Raw genomic sequence first — 19,906 nt, 5'->3', positions numbered from 1 at the left:
CTTCACCCTTCTGATTATTAAAAGTCGCACTTTGTACTTTTCTTTGCTAAGTCTTCACTGAGACAGGTCAAGGACATTCAAGTGGAGCACAGGGGGTTGTTTTGGAGAGAGCAAGGGAGGCAATTATCCCCCCTGGGTTCTGTTTTGGTCTAGTGACTTGGCCCTGTCCAAATCTCATCCTGTTTGTTCATTTCACCTCAATATCAGTTGCTTGCTTTCTCTTCTTAAAACAAGCAAACCCATGTCTACCACAGGGTCTTTACATTTGCTATGCCCTGTGCCAGGAACACTGTCCCCTAAAATCTTAGCATGGCTGGCTCCTTCTTGGGGTTCAGATGTCAGCAATCTCTCTCCTGTGAGACCTTTGCAGACCCATCTTCTTGAAAGTAGCTACCCCACCTCCGCTTCCTATTTATATCCTTTAGAGTATCAATCCTGTCTCAAAGTGTATCCTTTCTCGTTTACTTTCCATATTGTCTGTTCCTTCTCTAGAACATTAACCCCATGTCTGTATCACCAATACCGACAACAGTTCTGCCACATAGATTGTGCTTTAAAAATATTTGGAATGAATGCATAGTTCACAGTGCTTTCTTGTTTTCAAAGCCTTCCCCTGCTCAGAAACTCGGATTTAGAAAGGGAGGAGGCAGTTGGAAAAGGAAGGGTCGCTTTTCAACTTGAAGGGAACAAAACTGATTTTAAGGACTTGAGGTCTACATTTATCCAAGTAATTAGCAAATAAAAGTCTTATCTATTCACTAACTAAAGCTCTCCTTGGAAGCACTCGGAGAGCCTCCTTTGAATGATCGCGTGTCACTGCAGGCAATAACGGGGCCTTTCTTGGTCAATACTCTCTGCCTCAAATTTGTCACTAATTCCAGCCGGCCTCCCCCCAGCCCATCTGAACGACAGAAAAGCAGAGTGAATGCAATTCAATCAGTGGCTCGGTCCCCGCGGGATGAGCTGGCGGTGTCCCTGTGGGCCTCCGCGCCAAAGGCGTTCCAGGGGCCGTGCTTTCTGCCCCCACGAAACAGCGCCAGGGGCACCGCGCGCCCGCGGCGGGGGGACCTGGCGGCCACCGGGCCGGGCGGGGGCGCGGCGGGCAGGGGGCAGGCGCAGCCGGGAGCGGCCGCAGAGGTGGCACCGAAGACAATGCCGCTCCCACGAACGGTCCCGGTGCTAAGAGCCAGCCCTCGGTTTACAGTTTTCCGAACTGTGCAAGCCATTATCTCATTTTTGCCTGCGTGCGGGCTATTATTCCCGCGTTGCCCACGGGGAACCCGAGGCGCAGAGAGGTGGCGGCGGCGAAGGCGGCGGCCCCCCGCCGCGCAGTGCCCTTGCCCTGCCCGCCGCCTCGGTGCCGCCCGCCGCTCCCCCGCCTTATCTCCCGCCGTCAGGGAGCCCGGCGGCGCCGGGGCCGTTGCTATGGCATTTCTGGAGTGTCACAAGTGCCCAGGAAGCATACAAATCGACCTGCGTGAGACACAGCCCTGTGCAAAACAACTTCCAATTTACTCGCAATAATTACCACCCCCAGATAATCGCCTGCGCTCAGGCGGAGGGGAGCGCTGGGCGGGGGAGGGGGGCGGCGAGGGGGAGGGAGCGGGCAGCCGGCTGACGGCCCTGCCAAGGCTGGTTTTCCGGGAGGGGTAGGAGAGAGCAGAGGGGGGATCTTTCTGAGCTAGGTACTGAGGGGGGCTCTGCCCTGTGTGGTCCTGGAAACTCGAATGTTCTTCAGGATGGATCATAGCCAGGCGATTCATTCACTACGTAGTGGGCACCTTTGCTAGTGGGCACCTTGCCTGGTAGAGGGGATGCAAAGGCCACTTCCTGCGGTGGAGTGGCTTACAGACCCCTTCCCGGGGAACAAAAACCTAAGACACCCAAGCAAGGTACAATAATAAGGGCCGTCATTCACTCAGCCGTTGGTGCATTTTTCTGGGGTCTCCAGAGAAACAACCAATAGGATGTGTGCACGCACCTATTTAGTCTAAGAACTGGCTCTTGAGATTTTGGAAGCTAGGTCCAAGATGTGCAGTGGGCAAGCTGGAGACCCAGGAAGTATCCAGGTATCCTCTGCCTTTAACAAGTTCACTTTATGCTACTTTGTTTTTAGGAAAGACCTGCATTAGCGCCCTTTTATGGCAACTGAAGGAAATCCAAAGAGGATTTTAGCTTGGGGGGGGGGGGAGGGCGAAAACAGCGTTCAGCGTTTTTTTCTTTTTTGGTTGTTTTGGTTTTTTTTTTTTTGCAGCTGTAGAGGCAGCATGCATCCTGCCAGGCTCTTCCTCGGGAACCACACTCATCCTCCCAGCACCAAGCTGCAGAGCTTTGAGCTGTTGTCTGAGCATCTGTGTTTCCCTCCTTGTATTTTCTGCATTTGTTAGCAAGATGTGTCCTAAGGTAATTGTTCCTTCACTTTCCACTCACGAAAGGTCTCATAGGAAGTCTCTGTTTTCATGTACAGGGGAAACCTGTATATACTTTCAGTCCAAGTGCTGAGACCCAGGAGAGCTGGTGGTGTAAATTCCAGTTGGAGTCAGGAAGAGACTGATGTCCCAGCTCCAAGACAGTCAGGCAGAGAGAAAAATGTCTTTCTTACTCAACCTTTTATTGTGTTCAGGCCTTCGAACATTAGGGAGGACAATCTGCTCTTCTCAGTCTTTGGATTCAAATGTTAATCTCAGCCAGAAACACCCTCACAGACACACCCAGAAAGAATGTTTAACCAAATATCTGGGCATCCCACGGCTCCGTCAAATTGACTACACAAAGAATGAATCATCACAGAGCAGGCAAGGGAGAAAAAGAGAAGGGAGAGTAGGAATAAGAGGTGTTGGTGGGCTACAGGTTGCAAACTGAATGAGGGTGATGGGGAAAATCTCACTAAGAAGGCATCATCTGAATGAAGGCTTCAAAGTGAGACAGCACGCCATGCAGATTTCCAAGAATGTTCCAGGCAGAAGAAACAGTAGGTACAAAGGCCCTGAAGCAGGAGTGCGTCTGGTGGGTTCGAGCAGCAGTGAGTCCAGTATGGGGAGCGGAGTAGGCGAGGGAGAAAGGGCTAGGAAGGAAGTGCAGAGCGCCCCGGCCCTGTAGGCCAGCAGAAGGACCTACACTACGAGTGAAATGAGAACTGTTAACCTCCGGTTGTTGGCACCAACTCAACGCCAACAGGAATCCCCAATTTGGGGTGCAGTGAAGAAGGAAACTATTCAGCGCAAACAGTTCACCGGTGAGACAGCTCAGCTGTGAAAACAGCACAGCTGTGAGGTGGCTCTGGGCCCAGGTCCCCTTTCAGCCAGGAGCCCTGCTCTGGCCCAGTGTGCTCCGGCCGCTCTGGTGAGCCATCTTTGGTCCCAGGAAAACACAGCCATCAGTCCTTGTTGGAGATGTACACTACACTCCGGGAGCTGCAGGGGAGCTGGCCTACATATATGGACATAAGTCCCCACCCCTGGTCCCTGATTGGCCTGTCCTCATGCAACGAGGACTCCAAATTTTCACAGTTTGATTAGTCCTAAAGGCACTGTCCTAGTTGGTCAGAATAGAGCCTCTCTGTTTGGTTGGAGCTATGCAGCTCCAATTGGGTGGGGAAACCCTCAGTCCTATTGGTTGAAATAGGATTCCAGGAGTTCCTCTATAAGGGCAGTCTCAGAAGGCAGAAACCATGCGTGTAGGCCTCTCCCTGAAGTGCAGTTTGGTGAGTGGCCCCTGGGCAGAAATGGCTGCTAGGCTCTGTTTTGTTGTTGCTGTTTTGCAAAGAAATTTGAGAACAGTTACCCACCAGGAGCGCTTCTTAGTAGGCGTCTTCTTTCTCAGGGTCTGCAGAATCATTGCAGGATTTTGAGATGGAGACATGACATGATTTGACTTGTGTTTTAATAGGATCCCTCTGATTTCTGTGTGATGAACAGACCATGGGGGAGAGGGGTGTGAGGGGCAAGGGTGAAACAGGAGCACCTTTAGGGGCAAAGGACCAGTTAGGGCACCATTGCAGTAACCCAGGTGAAAGATGGGAGCTTAGACCAGGGTTGCACCTATGGAGATGGTGAAAAGTGGTGGATTCGGGATATACTCAAAAGGTAGTGCCAAAAGGATTTGCTGATGGATTGCATATATGGTGGGATGAAGAGAGGAGTCTAAGGTGATCAAAGAAGAACATGTTTCGGGATAGCAGTATGGTATGAACTGGAGAGAGTTCAAGTTCACAGGGACTCAGGAGTTAAATTGAGCTACATCGTTTCTCAGCTGTGTGGCCTTGGGCAAGTTGCTTTCCATCTCTGAACCCGAGTTCCCTCCCCCGTAGCAGCTCACAGAGCTGTTGTGAAGATGTAATGAGGTGAGGTATGTAAACCACCGGCTGCACGGCAGACAGGCACAGAGTGGGTGCTCTCTGAGCACTTGCCCCTTGTCCTTCCCTTCGATGGAAGGGCTGAGTTTGGGGGTGCCTGGGAAGGATGAGTGGGGCTTTGTTAGGTGGAAAAGAGGGGCAAAGGGCCTCATACTTCACCACAGGCAGGGGGACATGCAGTCCATGGTCGGGCTGGCTTCAGTGGGGTCCTGGAGTGGGGAAGGCTACAGAAAGGCAAGGAGCACCTGGGCGTGGGGAGAGTGTGAGGGAAAGAAAGGCGTGTGCAAATGAGAAGCATCTGTAACAAAAACAAATTAATAAATGAAAAATTAAAAAAAAAAAAACTCATGTGCAAGAAACGAGGCCTCAGCAGGGAGGTAGGCGGGAATCGGAGGCCAACCGCCCACCTCCCTTGCTGTGCCTTGGGCCAGCCTCGGCCCAGAGGACCTTTGAAACCTTCCGAGTTACAGGATGGAGCTGGTTGTAACTATGGCACACAAATTCCCAGTACAGCGAGGGTTTACTGAGCTCTGTGCTGCGTGAAGTCACACAACAAACATCTGGTTTGGCCACTGGCCAGGACAGCACCCCCCCACCCCCCACCCCCAGCTATATACACACTGATTGTGAACATATGGCCCCCGGTGAGGGGGGCTTTCCAAAAGGCCTCAAGAGCCATCTTTGCCTTCTGGCCTCAATCACTCTGGCCTGGAGCCTGCCACCAGTGTCCCCTTGCTCCCTTGACCCTTGCATAAATCGTGAATTTTACTTACCCATCAGCCCATGCCAAGGAGCACCCCCCCCCCACCCCCAGTCCAGAACCATGAACACCGATCATGGGAGGCTCTGACAGCAGGCTGCCTGGGTTCCCATCCAGCCCCATCCCTACGAAGTTGTGTTCGTGACCTCTCTGAGCCTTATTTTCCAGCTCTACAAAGAAGGAATAATGACACCTCCTTCACAGGCTTGATGAGAGGCTCAAATGGGATTATCCGAGACTATGCATGACTCAGAAGCTCTAAGTGCTGAAAAGATGTGAATCCTACCTCGACCCCCGCCCCCTTCACACTCAATACTGCCACTATCATTAGGTGACTCAGAGGAAAAATTATACCAAACTGTAAAAAGGGGAAGAAAGTCCAACCAAGTTTGATTTTTTCCTGTGATGACTACTTTGAAGGAGTCCTTGGAAATATCAACTCTCATATTCTTTTCCCAAACACGTTTGTTGTTGTCCCTACTTTCTGAATGCCCTAAGCATTTTTATTGAGCAATCAAGCTCTGGAGAATATGGATTTGGAAACTGTAATGGGTCAGACACATTCTCATTGGCCAGGGTCAGTTAACGCTCAGTAGAGTTTACTACCTGCCAGAGAATGTTCTAGTTCATTTTATCCCTGCAACAAACCCTGTGGGGTTGGTACAGCTATTGTCTCCCTTTTACAGATGGGAAAGCCGAGAATTGGAAGGGGGTGAATTGACTTGCCTAATGTTGAACAGCTAGTGAAGTTGGTGGAGATTCTGAACACAGGCAGTCTTGCTGCAGAGTCCAGACGCTGAATCTCTGTTCTGCACAGTCTCTTGTCAGACATGGGACCGGGATGGGTTGAGGGAGTGGGGTAAACTTTCTGCAGTCTTCCCCATGACTGGAGACCCAGCCCCGAGCCCTCATCTTCATTGCAAAATACAAGAGTGTTCAAACTGGCAATGGTGCTGCCCAGTGTACCTCTTTGGGAAGGCATCTCTGAGTCAGAGCTTTGAGCTAAACACCTTCCAAAGGTCCTTTCGATTCAAGGAGTTGAAGTCTCAGCTCTGTCTCAGGCCTGCCAGCTGTCTCCTCCCATGGGAGGAAGCAGATGCTTTGCAGTTCCTTGCAGACGTTTTCACCTTGTCCTCTCTCAGAGCTGTGCGTCCACCTTTGCCTTTCCCACTCGACGCCTGGGAGACATCATTCTTCCATGCCTGGAATCAGCTTCTTTTTTTTTTTTTCCTTTATTGATTTTAGAGAGAGAGGAAGGGAGAGGGAGAGAGAGAGAAACATTGATGACAGAGAACATCAACTGGCCACCTCCTGCACGCCCCCCCACTGGGGATCGGGCCCACAACCTGGGCGTGTGTCCTGACCAAGAATCGAACCGGAGACCTCTTGGTGCATGGGTCAATGGTCAACCACCAAGCCACACCTGCCGGACTGGAATCAGCTTCTTTATCCTGATGCCTGGCCTAGACTTCCTCTTGGAGCTCTAGAAACATCTCTTCAGATGCCTCCCAGAGCTCTTCTCCTTAGTGTCTCCCATGGATCTTGCATTTCATCTGCACTGTGAACTCAGTGGATGTCTTTTTCCCTCAGAACCTCTTCCTCCTTCCATGATTCTCTTCTCAAGGAATGGCTCTGCCATTCATCCATCTGCTTAAGCCAGAACCCTGGGAGTCATCCTCAAGTTTTCCTTGCCCTCCCTCATCACCCATCAGTCACGAGGACTATTGATGTGACCTCCTACATAGCTCATGAATCCACTCTCTCTCTGCACTCCCCCGGCCCCCCCCCCCCCCCGTCCAAGCCACCGCCATCTGAGAGATAAAGTAAAAAGCCAAAGCCTTCCCCTGCCCACCCTGCCTTTTCCTCCCCTTTCCAGTCCATCCTCCGCCCCACAGCCAGGGTGAGTTTTTTTTTTTTTTATCCTCACCCGAGAACATTTTTCCATTTTTTACTCAGATAGAGCGGGAAGGAGAGAGAGGAAGAGAGAGAAACATCGATGTGAAAGGGACACATCGAGTGGCCGCCACCCACACGACCCAACCAGGGCCGGGGACAAACTGCAACCGAGGTACATGCCCTTAGCGTGAACCGAACCCGGGTCTCTGTGGACCACAGGCCGACGCTCTAACCGCTGAGCCAAACTGGCCAGGGCCAGGGTGAATTTTTTAAAGCAAATCTGGGTGTCTCTCCCCTGCCCAGAACTCTTCGATGGCTTTATTTCCCTTGGGATTAAGTCCAAATTCCTACATACACCTGCTGAGGCATGGCGCTATTAGGCAAGCCATTTTCCAGGATGGGTTCTGGAGTCTATATTAAACTTTGCTCCTGATGCCACATTGGCCACCGGATAGTTGATGTGACTTTCGCTACACTTCTTAACCTCTCTAACCTGGAATTTTCTCCTTTGTAAAGTGGGTTTTTTGTGAGGGTGAGGGGAGATAGTGCTTGTAATGTCCTTCAGTGCAGCACTTTAACCATTCACTGCAACTTAGATGTCATGATTATAAAGTTATCAGTACCAGCCATATAAAATATTATTGATGTATCCACTGATGAGTTGTTGTGAATGACAATATTATGGATCTTGTTATATTGTATGTATGGTTTTTTATAAATTTTTTCCTTTATTGATTTTGGAGAGAGAGAAACATTGATGAGAAAGAACATCGATTGGCTGCCTCCTGCACGCACACCCCCACTGGGGATTGGTCCACAACCTGGCCATGTGCCCTGACCTGGAATCGAACCAGCGACCTCTTGGTGCATGGGTCGACGGTCAACCACTGAGCCACACCGGCTGGACTGTTATTATTATATTAATTTGTATTTTATGATTCTCTCTCCAGTCTCACCTCTCTGTCTCTAAAAAGTTTCTCTCTCCCCATCCTCTGATTCCTCTAGTCCCTTTTTTTTGTGTGTTGCTAAGTCCCTTTCATTATGGGCTCAGGCATTGACTCCTCTGGGAAGCCTTTCAACCCCTCCCCAGACCAGTGTAGATGGGTCTTCTACAGGCCCCCAGAGCTTCCTTTCTAGAGCCTCTGTCACACCATATTTGTAATTATTTACTTGTCAGACTCCTGGAATTAGGCCATCATCTTGGCAAGGAACTCTGACGTATCCATCACTTTATTCCCAGCTCTTAGCACGGCTGGACACATAGTAGTTGGCCAATACATGTTTGCTGCAAGAACAAGAGACAGACTAGCCTGGCAGCAACCCTCTCCCCCAACCCCCACCCCCACCCCGAGCCAATCCTCTTCAAAACCAAAAGCTGCTAACCAAGCACAAAATCAGATTGAACCAAAGCTGAGGTTTGACCACCTGGTCATGGCAAGAACGTTCTGTCATTGCCCCGGAGGCGTTTCCGTCTTTGGGTTCACAAGCCCCTCACTCCCTGTAGGTCTAGTGAAGGTTTGGGTGTTGGGGGCGGGGGGGTTAGGGCAAGTTGATTCACCTCCCTGAACTTCATTTTTGTCTTCTGCAAAGTGCCAAATAAGGCCCACTTGGCAGAGTCACTATGGAGGGTCATTGGGGTGGCACATGGAAGTGCTTTGTAAACTGCAAAGATCTGCATGTCGCACCTGATGATGATCAAACATGGAAAATGTGTTGCTCTTTGGCTCAACTCTTTCCAAGACTCCATGTAGACAAGGGCTCTCCTGTTTCTACAGCATTATCTCTAACAATCCGGTTACAATTGATTGACATTATCGCTTTCTTTATATCTGACAGATTCCCAGCCTGTGGCAACATGCTGGTCACCATAGAGACCTCAGAAGCACCCTTGCCTTGTCTCATTGGTACCACATTTACAAACCAGCACTTAAAGTGGATTATTTTGCAGATGGCTGCTCTCATCCATTCGATGTTGATTCTATTTGTTCCACTTTCAGAAGATGAAATTTTCTAACCTTGTCGCCTTAAACGAAAGCAAAAACTATAGTTTTTTGTAGGGGGAGAGTGAAAAAGCACAAGATGTGCTTGTGGAACAGTGAGGAAACAAGACATGTGGAGGGGAGGTTTTGTAGAGGAACCGCAGGATAGACCTTTCGTTGATTTTTTTTTTTTTTTTTTTTTTTTGGTACGTGCCCCTAGCGGGAACCGAACCTGGGACTCTCTGGTCCGCAGGCCAATGCTCCAACAGCTGAGCCAAACCGGCCAGGCCTGATTTATTCATTCATTTGTTCAGCACCCACAGTGTGCCAGTGACTGCACTACTGGGGATATAGTGGTGAGCAAGATGAGCCTTATGGACCTCAGTCCCCTAAGGAAGACGGGCAATTTTAACACAGTGGAAAAATCTATGATGGGAAGAACAGGGCCATGGTGAGTTGTGGGCCCCTAACCTTCCCAGAGGTTTCCCACAGGAAGCCACTTCTCGGCTGACACCTCAAAGATGGGTGAGAGTCAGCTAGAAAAAAAGCAAGGGGCCCTGGCCGGTTTGGCTCAGCGGTTAGAGCGTCGGCCTGCGGTCCGGAGAGACCCGGGTTCGGTTCCCGCTAAGGGCGCGTACCTTGGTTGCAGTTTGTCCCCGGCCCTGGTCGGTTGTGCGGGTGGCAGCCACTCGATGTGTTCCTTTCACGTCGATGTTTCTCTCTCTCTCTCTGTTCCTCTCTCTCCCTCCCACTCTACCTGAACAAAAAATGGAAAAATGTCCTCGGGTGAGGATAAAAAAAAAAAAAAAAAAAAAGCAAGGGGAGGGGGCAAGCAGGGGTTGGAGTGGAAAAAAGTCCCTGGAAGAAAAAAATATCCAAAGAGTATGAAGAGCGATGGAACAGGGTCAATTTGAAGACATAAAAAGACATCAGGGACTACAGGAATAGAAACACTTGGGGGACAAAGGGAGGGGAAAAGGGTGATCTCTATTTGGGACATGCTGAGTTTGATGTGTCTGGGGACCATCCAAGAGGAGCTGTCCAGGTGGCAGCTGAGGAGAGACCTGGCGGGGGAGCTGCTGTGTTGTCCGCCCATCGAGAGGATGGCTTAGCACTACGCTGGGGAGGGCTTGCCGGATAGCAGAGGCATTTGGACCTGATTCTACACAGTGCGTTTGGACAAGACATTTTGGAGACAGGACACAATTTGAGCTGGGTTCTGGGGATCGGGCTGCTGGGTGTGGAGGAGAGACTCAGGTGCCAGCATGCTGGAACGGGCTCATACCAGCTCATGGGAATCAACTGTTAAATTTTCAGAGCCGTTTGTTGAAATCAGCCATTATTATTATTTTTATTTTATTTTTGTTACAGATGTTTCTCCTTTTTTACCCCATTGACACCCTCCTCCCCATCCCCCCTACCCCATCCCCTGCTTTGTTGTCTATGTTCGTCGGTTATGCATACATGCATGTAAGTTCTGTGGTTTATCTCTTCCCTCTCCCCACCACCCCCACTTCTGAGGGTTGTCAGTCTGTACCCTACTTCCATGTTTCTGGGTCTACCGAAATCAGCCATTATTAAATATGTAAATAGTTAAATGATTTAAAATGCTAATAAACTTAAAATTAAGTAAATTATATGAAATACAAAGGTAGTAAGTAAATACTAAAAACTCATCACTTCTTAAATATTTTACTATTAGCTATAACCCCGAGGTTATTCACACCTGTTGCATGTGGGTGGTAGAAATGCTGTGTAATGGCATGCTACTGCGCATGTCTTCCCAGCTCCCTGTTTAGTGACATCACGGTGGTAGCTTAAAATGGGCCATGGAGATTTGTAAACACTACAAATCAGGACTTAATTGTTTTGCTGATTGTCTAGAATTAAGGAAGTGATAGAGAAAATGCTGGAATGCAGGTTAAATTTAGAAGTGTATTGTGTCTTATAACCATTACATTGTGAACAGTACAAAAAATTAAGGAACTATTCTTTTAGTATTCGGAAACTATTACCCGATTCAGCAAAAAGTTGCTCGCATCACTGACAAACAAGTAAAGTTCCAACATTCGGCTTTGTTGTCTCTCTTTTACTTTATTTGTTAATGCAAAACAAAATATAAGTGAACATTTTTGTGAGAACTGCATAACTATAGGATACAAGAATTTGGAAAAAATCAATGAACGCATTCTGTGACAATCAACTGGCTATATGGAATTCACAGTGAAGAGAATTGCCGAGCCCTGGCCAGTTTGGCAGCGGTTAGAGCGTCGGCCTGCGGTCCAGAGAGACTCGGGTTCGGGTCCAGCTAAAGGCACGTACCTCAGTTGCAGTTTGTCCCCGGCCCTGGTTGGTCATGCGGGTGGCAGCCACTCGATGTGTCCCTTCACGTCGATGTTTCTCTCTCTCTCTCTCTCTCTCTCTCTCTCTCTTCCTCTCTCTCCTTCCCACTCTATCTAAACAAAAATGGAAAAATGTCCTCGGGTGAGGATAAAAAAAAAGAGTATTGCTGAGTTTATTATATGTAAATTGTGTTATATATATCCTGTCTATTAGAATTTATAATAAACCTACACACACACACACACGCACATTTTCCCCCAGAGAGTTAGTTGCTAACCATTTATCAGCATGTCATTGATTACACATGTTCACCATTGCTAGACAAGCTAAGAATACATGAGCATATTCCTAGAAAAGCCCCAGGAATAAACTGAAAAGTTGTTGGCTCTTGGGAAGGTTCTTCTTTCTGTTGTTGTTGTTGTTCTTATTATTGGCTGTTGTCTCCTGGGAACATTCATTGTTGTTACTGTAATTTCTTGTTCAAACATTACAACATTGTCAGAAATCCAAATGGTAGAGAAAATCAGCTCACAAACTCCTGCCTGAGCACATCAGAACTTCATTTTCCATTCTCTTTGAGTTTTAGGGTTGATCTTTGGATTTGGAGAATTTTCCAGGCCTAACAACCTGGGCCAGATGAGCAGATTCCCCTGATTCAGGATGGAAAGGTCATACCTGAAAATATAGCATCTCTCTTGGGATCCATTTTATACCCAAGGTAACATGGAAGTTAATGCCCAGGTAGAGCCCCCGGGAGCCAGTCTCTTGGCACCAGGAAATTCAAGGTCACGTCTGCAACTTACTTTCAAAGGATTTAGAAAAATAGGTGTGCGTGCGCGTGCGCGCGCGTGTGTGTGCATACATGTCTACATAGAGAAATAAAGCCGTTACAGAATCTAGCTGATGTCTATATAGGTATTCATCGTACTACCCTTTTGACTTTCCTGTATATTTGAAAGTGCTCATAATATATGTATTAAAAAAGGAGTCAGTGCAAGTTGCTTAGATAGGAGAGTACCTCTCATGTTCAAGAAACAGCAGATCAGTGTGGCTGGAACAGATGAGGGCAGAGGCCAGATTGTGGGGGCCTCGTAGGGCCTCATGATGACTGGGCTTTAGTCTGAGTGAGACAGGAGGCGTTCAGGGGCTCTAAGCAGTGACTTCGCCTGACTTAAGTGCTTTAACCAGGATGCCTCCGGCTGCTAGGTTGAGACTGCATGGGGACAGAGATGAAAGCTACACCAGTCAGGGGCAAATGCTTGAATCCAGTGTTTAACAAGTGTGCCACAAGAATTTTTAAAACATGCAACACTTGTCTATTTAGTCAGGGGCACTGACCTCTTTTCCTTTAGATTGTAAAAAATAATAATAAAAAGACACCAACCAACACAATAGTCACTGGTGTGAATGCCTTGTCTTGAATCACATAGAGTTGCATCTCATTGCTCACATCGCGTAAGGTTGTCTGATTGGTTAATTCTTGGTACCAGATATGCTTATATACAAGTGTAGGCACCAGATTATTTTTATTTTTTGGTACATGCCCCTAGCGGGAACCGAACCCAGGACTCTCTGGTCCACAGGCCGACGCTCTAGCCGCAGAGCCAAACCAGCCAGGGTGGCACCAAATTTTTTAAGAAGTAACTTTGGAGCAGAAAGGGTAGTTAATTACTATTTTTTTGTAAAGCAATGAAAATAACACCAATTTTTTGTTGGATCAGCAAAAAGTGTATTTTTTGGTGTGCCGCAGAATTTTAGTATAGTTTGTGTGTGCCATAAAATGAAAAAGGTTGAAAATTGCCAATCTACAACACAGGCAAGAGTTGTCTGGCAGCTCAGATCAGGGTAATAGCAATGCAGCTGATAAGTGGTCCAGTATCATCTGGAAGGAAAGGTAGACACCATACTATTTGTTTATGTTTATTATGAAAAATATCAAACACATATAGAAATAGACCGATCAGTGTAATGAACCCCGTGTACCCATCACCCAGTTTCAACATTATCAGTACATGGTCGATCTTGTTTCATGATTATTTTAAAGCAAATTCCAGATTGCTTCTCATTTCTTCTGCAAATCCTTCAGTATATCTCTCTCAAAGATAAGGACTCCATAATTATCACACACACAAAATTAACATCTGGTTTAGCAACAAGAACACAGGACTAGGACATTAAAACATCAAGTTGGGCCCTGGCCAGGTGACTCCTTTGGGGAGTGTCATCCTGTACACCAAAGGTTGTGGGTTTGACCCCTGGTCGGAGTGTTCAGGAGGCAACCTACTGATGTTTCCTCCTCTCTCTACAACATACCCTTGGTTGAAATGGCTCATTTTTGGACCATTTGTCTTCATCCCTGCTGAGATGATCTACAAAGGGTATAAGATTTTACGAATCAAATCGAAAGCCTTGAAAAGCCCTACGGCCAAGACAGCCATTTTATTCGGAAACTTGTAGCTAATTCCGACCATCCAGGCCACTTTGGCCGGGTCTGTCAACATGATGTGGTGTTAGGATGGAAATGTTCCCTACATTGGCGTTAGTCGCTAATACATTTCTGTGCTAGTTTAACAACAAAAAGCTTACGTTTAAAAAAGATTCTGGTGATGTGAGGAGACCGCAGCCAAACCCACCCATTCCCCAACTTCGAGGGCTCCCATTCCCATCGGCTTTGGCTCCTTAGCTAATTTAAATCATTTCCACCACCTGCTGAGCTGACACCTAGAACCAGCCTAGGAAGGGCGGGCACAGCCCGTGCAAGGGAAGCCACCAGCACTCGGGGACCCCCGCCCTCTGACATTTCCGTCCAACCTGCCAGTTTCTCAAGGGGCAGCAGGTTACTTCTGACCTGGACCCTCATCAGAACTGCCAATCTGGGTTCAGATTCTACTCTCGACCAGCCCATTTTCACGTCCCTCTCCATCCAGGTTTGCTCGGACACAACCCCTACGTAAATACCTTCTGCATTAGCAGAAGTCCGGAGGCTCTCCCAGCTTTTTAGTCTGCAAAACGCCAGGCAGGGGAGTCCTGTGGGGCCAAGCCTGGGCTTGAGACTCCTGGACAAGCCCCCTTTACCTGACCGGTTCGGATGCTGTTCAGTTTTCAGACCCACACTCGGCCACTCTTGCCTCCAAGACCAGGACCCAGCCAGGGATGGAGACACGACCCCAAGCCACAGCCCCTCAGGCCTCTTCTGCTGAACCAGACCTGGGAACTAGGAACCCTGGTGGTTAAACACGCAGTGACTGTACACGGATGCATCAGACCCCAGGTGGAGAAACAGGTCCAAGTTTCTCACCCTAAAACCTGTCATGGTGGGCTGATTTTGTAAGCTTGAGTGATCTGCAGCAAATCGAGACGTTACATGAAGGTGAGGGAGATACAGCAGCACCTACAGGGCAGTGCTTTTTCACAGGGCAATTCTGTCCCCCTGGGGCGGGAGCGGGGGAATCCAGTGATAACCTGGATCACTTCTAGTTGTCACAACCAGGCAAAACAGGAGGGCATACCGTGACACCCAGTGGGCAGAGGTCGGGCATGCTGTCCTCCCCACAATACATGGGACAGCCACGTTGTGTGTGACCCAACAGTGTGATGGCTGAGCAGCTGGCACCTGGCAGCGGGGGCATCTCTTTCTGAGCCTGGCAGGCAAGCCCGACCTGCACCACAGGGTCAGAGAAGCAGGGACAAGTTGATTTTCCACATGCTTTCTGTTTTGCAGTCCTGAGGCTGGGGTTGGGGGACTGCAGTGGCAGGAAAGACCAGAGACAAAGGAGGGCACCGGATTTCTTTTAAGGCCAAGAGGGCTCAACAGGAGAGCTGAGTTCTTGGCCAAATCAAGGGCTGCTGCTCCCTCCCTCCTACTGCCACCCAAGCCCAGCCTACAACACACACAGGACGAATCCCATCACAAACAGGATGCCCGAAAAACTCAACCTGCTTTCCATGTCACAAAAAACCTCACCCCCCTCATACCAAAAAGGCAATTAATCGTGCTGTATTATCTTTAATTAAGTACAAAGACTTTTCCAATCGTGTCACCTAGGGCTGATTTCAGCCACTGCTCTGTTTGGCCGCCAGTCTCTTGTCCCGCTCCTCAGCAATGGTGAGGCGGATACCCTTGCCACGGGGAAGGGAGATCCATGGTTTGTTGCCCTGAAGGAGAAAACAAGAATCAAACCCTGCTATGCACCAATTCCATCAGCAACTTGGCACTTGTCATCTAGTTTGAGGGAACAAACAAGCTTCTGTTCCTTTAAATGAGACAGATGTGTCTTTAGACACCTGGATGCTGGTTTACCAGAAATACCCACTGCCTGGAGCCATTCTCTTAAACCTGCTGCCCACACAGGATGGAAACTAACACCCTTCATAAGGAAGGTCTTGGGAGTACTGGGGTGGTGTCAAGGCTGAACAGTGCATTCATCCAATCAATGGCACTTGTCACAAACCAAGGTGATGAGGCCCTCTGCTGATTCTGTGACACTAAAAAAAAAAAAGCCCAGGTTTGCCCCCCACCCCCTGCGGACATGTGAGCCCCATCCCAGAACAGGCTTCGCACGAGGGCCTGCCGCCGGCCAGGGGCGGGAGCTGCAATCCCAGCAGCACCTGCACTTACAGGTTTCCAGGGCCAGAGGGAAGGGAAACGCAGACTTACTTTGCCAATAACAAAAATGTTGGAAAGCCGGGTGGCAAAGCTGTTGCCGTTGGCATCTTTCACATGAACAACGTCGAAAGAACCAGGATGTCTCTCCCTGTTGGTGATCACGCCAATTCTTCCCAGGTTAGCACCTCCGGTCACCATACACAGGTTACCTAGGCAGGAAGGAAGAATCTCTCAGCAAGGCACAGAGACGAGCCTGACCAGTAACCCCTTCCGGCATTCACTCCTGTGGATCTGAAACCCGAGCCAGCACACCTAACAAGTATGAACTACTGTGCGCCCACCTTGCTAAGGCCCTCCCCACATCCAGCTTTGCTTACTGATTAGGCGTATTGGAATCACCTGGAGGGCTCAGACAGAAGCCCTGTGCAACTCATAATGCGTGATTAAATTTCAATTAATAAAAAAGGGAGGGGGGAAGAACAGCTCTTACAGGGTGGAGGTGGAAGAGGACACAGAAGGGATAAATGGTGATAGAAGAAAATAAAATAGCTGATAGCTGGGCTTTAAAGAGAATGTCCAGGCAGTACAGAGGCTGCTTACCAGTGTCAAACTTGATGAAATCGGTGATTTTGCCAGTCTCCAAATCAATCTGAATGGTGTCGTTCACCTTGATGAGGGGATCGGGGTAACGGATGGTGCGAGCATCGTGGGTCACCAGATGAGGGATTCCTTTTGTGCCCACAAAGATCTTCCTCACTTTGCACAACTTGTACTGAAACACACAAAGGCTCGCCACGTTTAGTCTAGCTCACAAAGCAACAAGTCACCAGCTTAAAAAAGCGCCATTAGCAGCCAAAGGCCAACAGCCCCACATGGGAAGTGCTGGTTTCCTGACCTGCAGCAGAATAATGGTGTCCCTGATTTTTCCGGCCACCCTCCACAGATGGGACCTTGTACACCACCCCTCTCTTGACTAGTGCCATCGTGGATTTTCCTGGTAGCACTGCATCACCCCCATATTCAAGTTCAAGGCAGTGAAGGCACCATACACTCCAATTCCTGTGCGGGGCGGGCGATCACCCTTTTCCCCAGCCTCACGGTCGAATTCTTCCCTCCGACTCACCCACAGTTCCTAAAAAGTGCCTCTTAATGGCTCCCTCTGCATCACAACTGTCTCAAAAACTGCAATTGCACTGGAAGTTAATCCAATCAACAAATGCCTCACAAAGAGCTTCAACTTTGGATTTGTCACTCCCTGACATGTTTAAAGTAAATCAAATCACCTCGATGTCATGGATATGCCCTCCGGCCTGCTGATAACAAGGCAGCAAAGGAAATTAGGAGTTGAATCACCCAATTAAATTAACCTTCATTTACAGCCAATAATTCAAGAAACCTTAAACCTTTGTATAAAACCATCACAACAAATCTGATTAAATAATCAATGTAATCTTTTTTTGACCTATCTCAAAATAGTGCCCCAGGATTTTCAGTCTCTCCCATTAACACCTTTCCACTCCATAGTGGAGGTATGACAAAGGTCAACCGGACTAGACTAGATGTTGGTTTTCTGCTTCTTTATCCTTAAAAGAGCCTTACTTTAGGTACTCGTAAATGTTCTTAGAGAAATCACTCTCCTTGACTCGAAAGAAAAGTGTTGAGAATATTAACTTAAAAGGAGGGGTCAATTATTAGATACCCAGCAATAGACTTCTATACAGCTCTCAGAAATGCTTTTAATGACACCACACAAAATTGTACATACAACAGAATGTAATCAAATTGTTTACTGGATAGTTCCAGATAAAAGATTTTAAGTAATCTTAATCTACCAACCACGTCCCAATGGACCAGACCATGTACTTACTTTAGGCTCTTACTTCAAAACAAGTAATTTTACAGAACGAAAGCCGTCTGCTCGCACTCACCTTGGCCTCCTCAGGTGTAATACGATGGACAGCAAAGCGACCCTTGGTGTCATAGATCAGACGGAAATTCTCTCCAGTCTTGTCAATGCTGATGACATCTGATATCAAACAGTAACTAATGTTACTCCAGTGACCCCCACTATCCCATGCTGCATAACTACACTAGTATAAGAAAAACAACCCACACGCTTCCCATTTCAAACACCAACAAGGATCTCTAAGACTAATGACAGCTGGTTAACCTGTAATATTCCAATGCTTCAAGGAGCCACCATCAAGAGTCACGCACTAACCACTTACCCATAAACCCAGCAGGGTAGGTTATATCAGTTCGGACCTTGCCATCGATCTTAATAAACCTCTGCATGCAGATCTTCTTGACTTCATCTCCTGTGAGGGCATACTTCAGTCTGTTCCTTAGGAAAATGATGAGAGGGAGACATTCTCTCAGCTTGTGGGGACCGGTGGATGGCCGAGGAGCCTGTAAAATGATGAAAAACAACCCTCAAACCATTGTTGAGATTCACACAAACCCACCTTCCATGTCCTGAGATCCAAGAACTAGACAGCAGACTATCCATAACCCTCCCCCCAATTTGGGTCAACAAGAGGTATTTAAAGCTTAGAGAACTCTTCCATACCTTCAAGTTTTACAGCATTTTGCCCCCTTCAGAGGACCAGGCCTAAGAACATGTGGGTCCTGAGTCCATGTAAGTGTGCTATGTGGAATGTGGAATAAATGAGGCACAGAAACCTTATGGGAGGCACTGCAAGAAACATTCATGGATCCAGTAATCAGGGATGTCTGACACACAAAGGAACGGTAGAAAATATGTCCCTTAAATTCTATCAAGTACATGTCAATAAAACTGGGGGAAAAGTAACCATGCCCCTTGAAATGCATGACAATGTAACGATACTCACAAACACACCAGTCAGTTTATCCAGCATCCAATGCTTTGGAGCTGCTACACGCTTCAGATGCTTCTTGGGACCACGGGCCTGAGGGAGAGTTTTGTAAGTATTTTCATGTTACTTTGCTTGAAAGTGTGTCTGCTTCTCAAGGCTTTATTCTTTTTCCGGGACACTATGCTGGTGGCATGAACAGGGGTTGGACCTCTTGGCACACAGCCAGGCGGCCACAGAAACAGACAAGAACCCAATCTGTGCTTCTCCTTGTTCATCAAGTAAGTTTTCGAAACATGATCGTCTGCTTTCAAGTGTCAGGTGCGAGATGACCCTGACCACCGCACCACCACGTGCCAACCGCTGCTCCCTCTCACTCTAAAGCCAGAAGCTGACACCGCCTTTCACTTTCCCACGCGGAAAGCCTACTGCACGCTGCGTGGAGATGCTCACTGGCCTCACTACGCAAAGTCAGGTCGTGCCAAAGGGACGGTGACAGAGAAAACGCTTCTCCGCCGGTCGCAGCTGCCGCCCACCAGCCCCGAACCTCCGTCCGCCCTCCAGGGCCATCCGCGCCCCCGGCCTGGGGAGGAAGCCGCTCCTCCCGGGGCGGCCAAGTCTGCGTGGCCGGCCCGGGACCAGGCCTTTCCGCCGGAGCCACCGATCGCCCCCGCCCGCGCCCTCCGGGGTCACCCCCGAGGGCGCACTCCCTTTGCCTCGGCCCGGCTACTCCCCGCGGGGCCCCCGAAGCCCCGGACAGCCCTGGCCCTGGGAGGATGGAGGCTGATGGCACCCCAAGAGCTCGCAAGGCGGCCTTACCATGGCTGCGCTAGGCACAGAAAGAGGACCGCCTCTTCCCGGTGCACCCAGAAAAAAGGGTCGGAGGCTGCGCGCGCCGACCGCGGACGCCCCGCCCCCCCGCCCCGCCCCGCCCCGGCGCGCCGGGAGCCTACTTTGCCACCTGCTGGTGGGAGGTCATAGGTCTGCAGCTTGGGAAGGGCCCCAGCGAAAGGGCGGTCTCCTAAAAGCAATTTCCTCCCTCCTTTCCCTCCCTTCCTCCCCCTCGGAGGCACCTGATTCTGTGTGAGGTGCTAGAAGTGCCAAAATGACCTAGACCAACTCCCTGCCTTCTGG

At 48.9% G+C, this 19,906-nt stretch overlaps 1 protein-coding gene across 1 annotated transcript; it reads right to left on the bottom strand.

Moving 5' to 3' along the window:
- Positions 1–15,314: 15,314 nt before the first annotated feature.
- On the bottom strand, positions 15,315–19,665 carry RPS4X (ribosomal protein S4 X-linked). The gene is made up of 7 exons (XM_036271021.1): positions 19,592–19,665; positions 18,791–18,868; positions 18,167–18,347; positions 17,867–17,964; positions 16,539–16,710; positions 15,990–16,147; positions 15,315–15,487 (listed from the first exon to the last, which is right to left on the bottom strand). Exons 1-7 carry the CDS (start codon positions 19,592–19,594, stop codon positions 15,386–15,388), a joined length of 792 nt encoding a protein of 263 aa, XP_036126914.1. The 5' UTR covers positions 19,595–19,665; the 3' UTR covers positions 15,315–15,385.
- Between the last annotated feature and the right edge of the window lie 241 nt (positions 19,666–19,906).

This window comes from Molossus molossus, unplaced genomic scaffold, assembly GCF_014108415.1.
Source record: "Molossus molossus isolate mMolMol1 unplaced genomic scaffold, mMolMol1.p scaffold_m16_p_2, whole genome shotgun sequence".
Classification (NCBI taxonomy): domain Eukaryota; kingdom Metazoa; phylum Chordata; class Mammalia; order Chiroptera; family Molossidae; genus Molossus; species Molossus molossus.
This window is presented reverse-complemented; position numbering and strand designations above follow the sequence as displayed.

Excerpts from the sequence above, each read along its gene's own strand:
- RPS4X (XM_036271021.1), bottom strand. Across the intron at positions 18,348-18,790 it reads ATAAACTGACTGGTGTGTTT|GCTCCTCGGCCATCCACCGG; the intron begins GTGAGTATCGTT and ends ATCATTTTACAG. Across the intron at positions 15,488-15,989 it reads ACATTTTTGTTATTGGCAAA|GGCAACAAACCATGGATCTC; the intron begins GTAAGTCTGCGT and ends TTTCTCCTTCAG.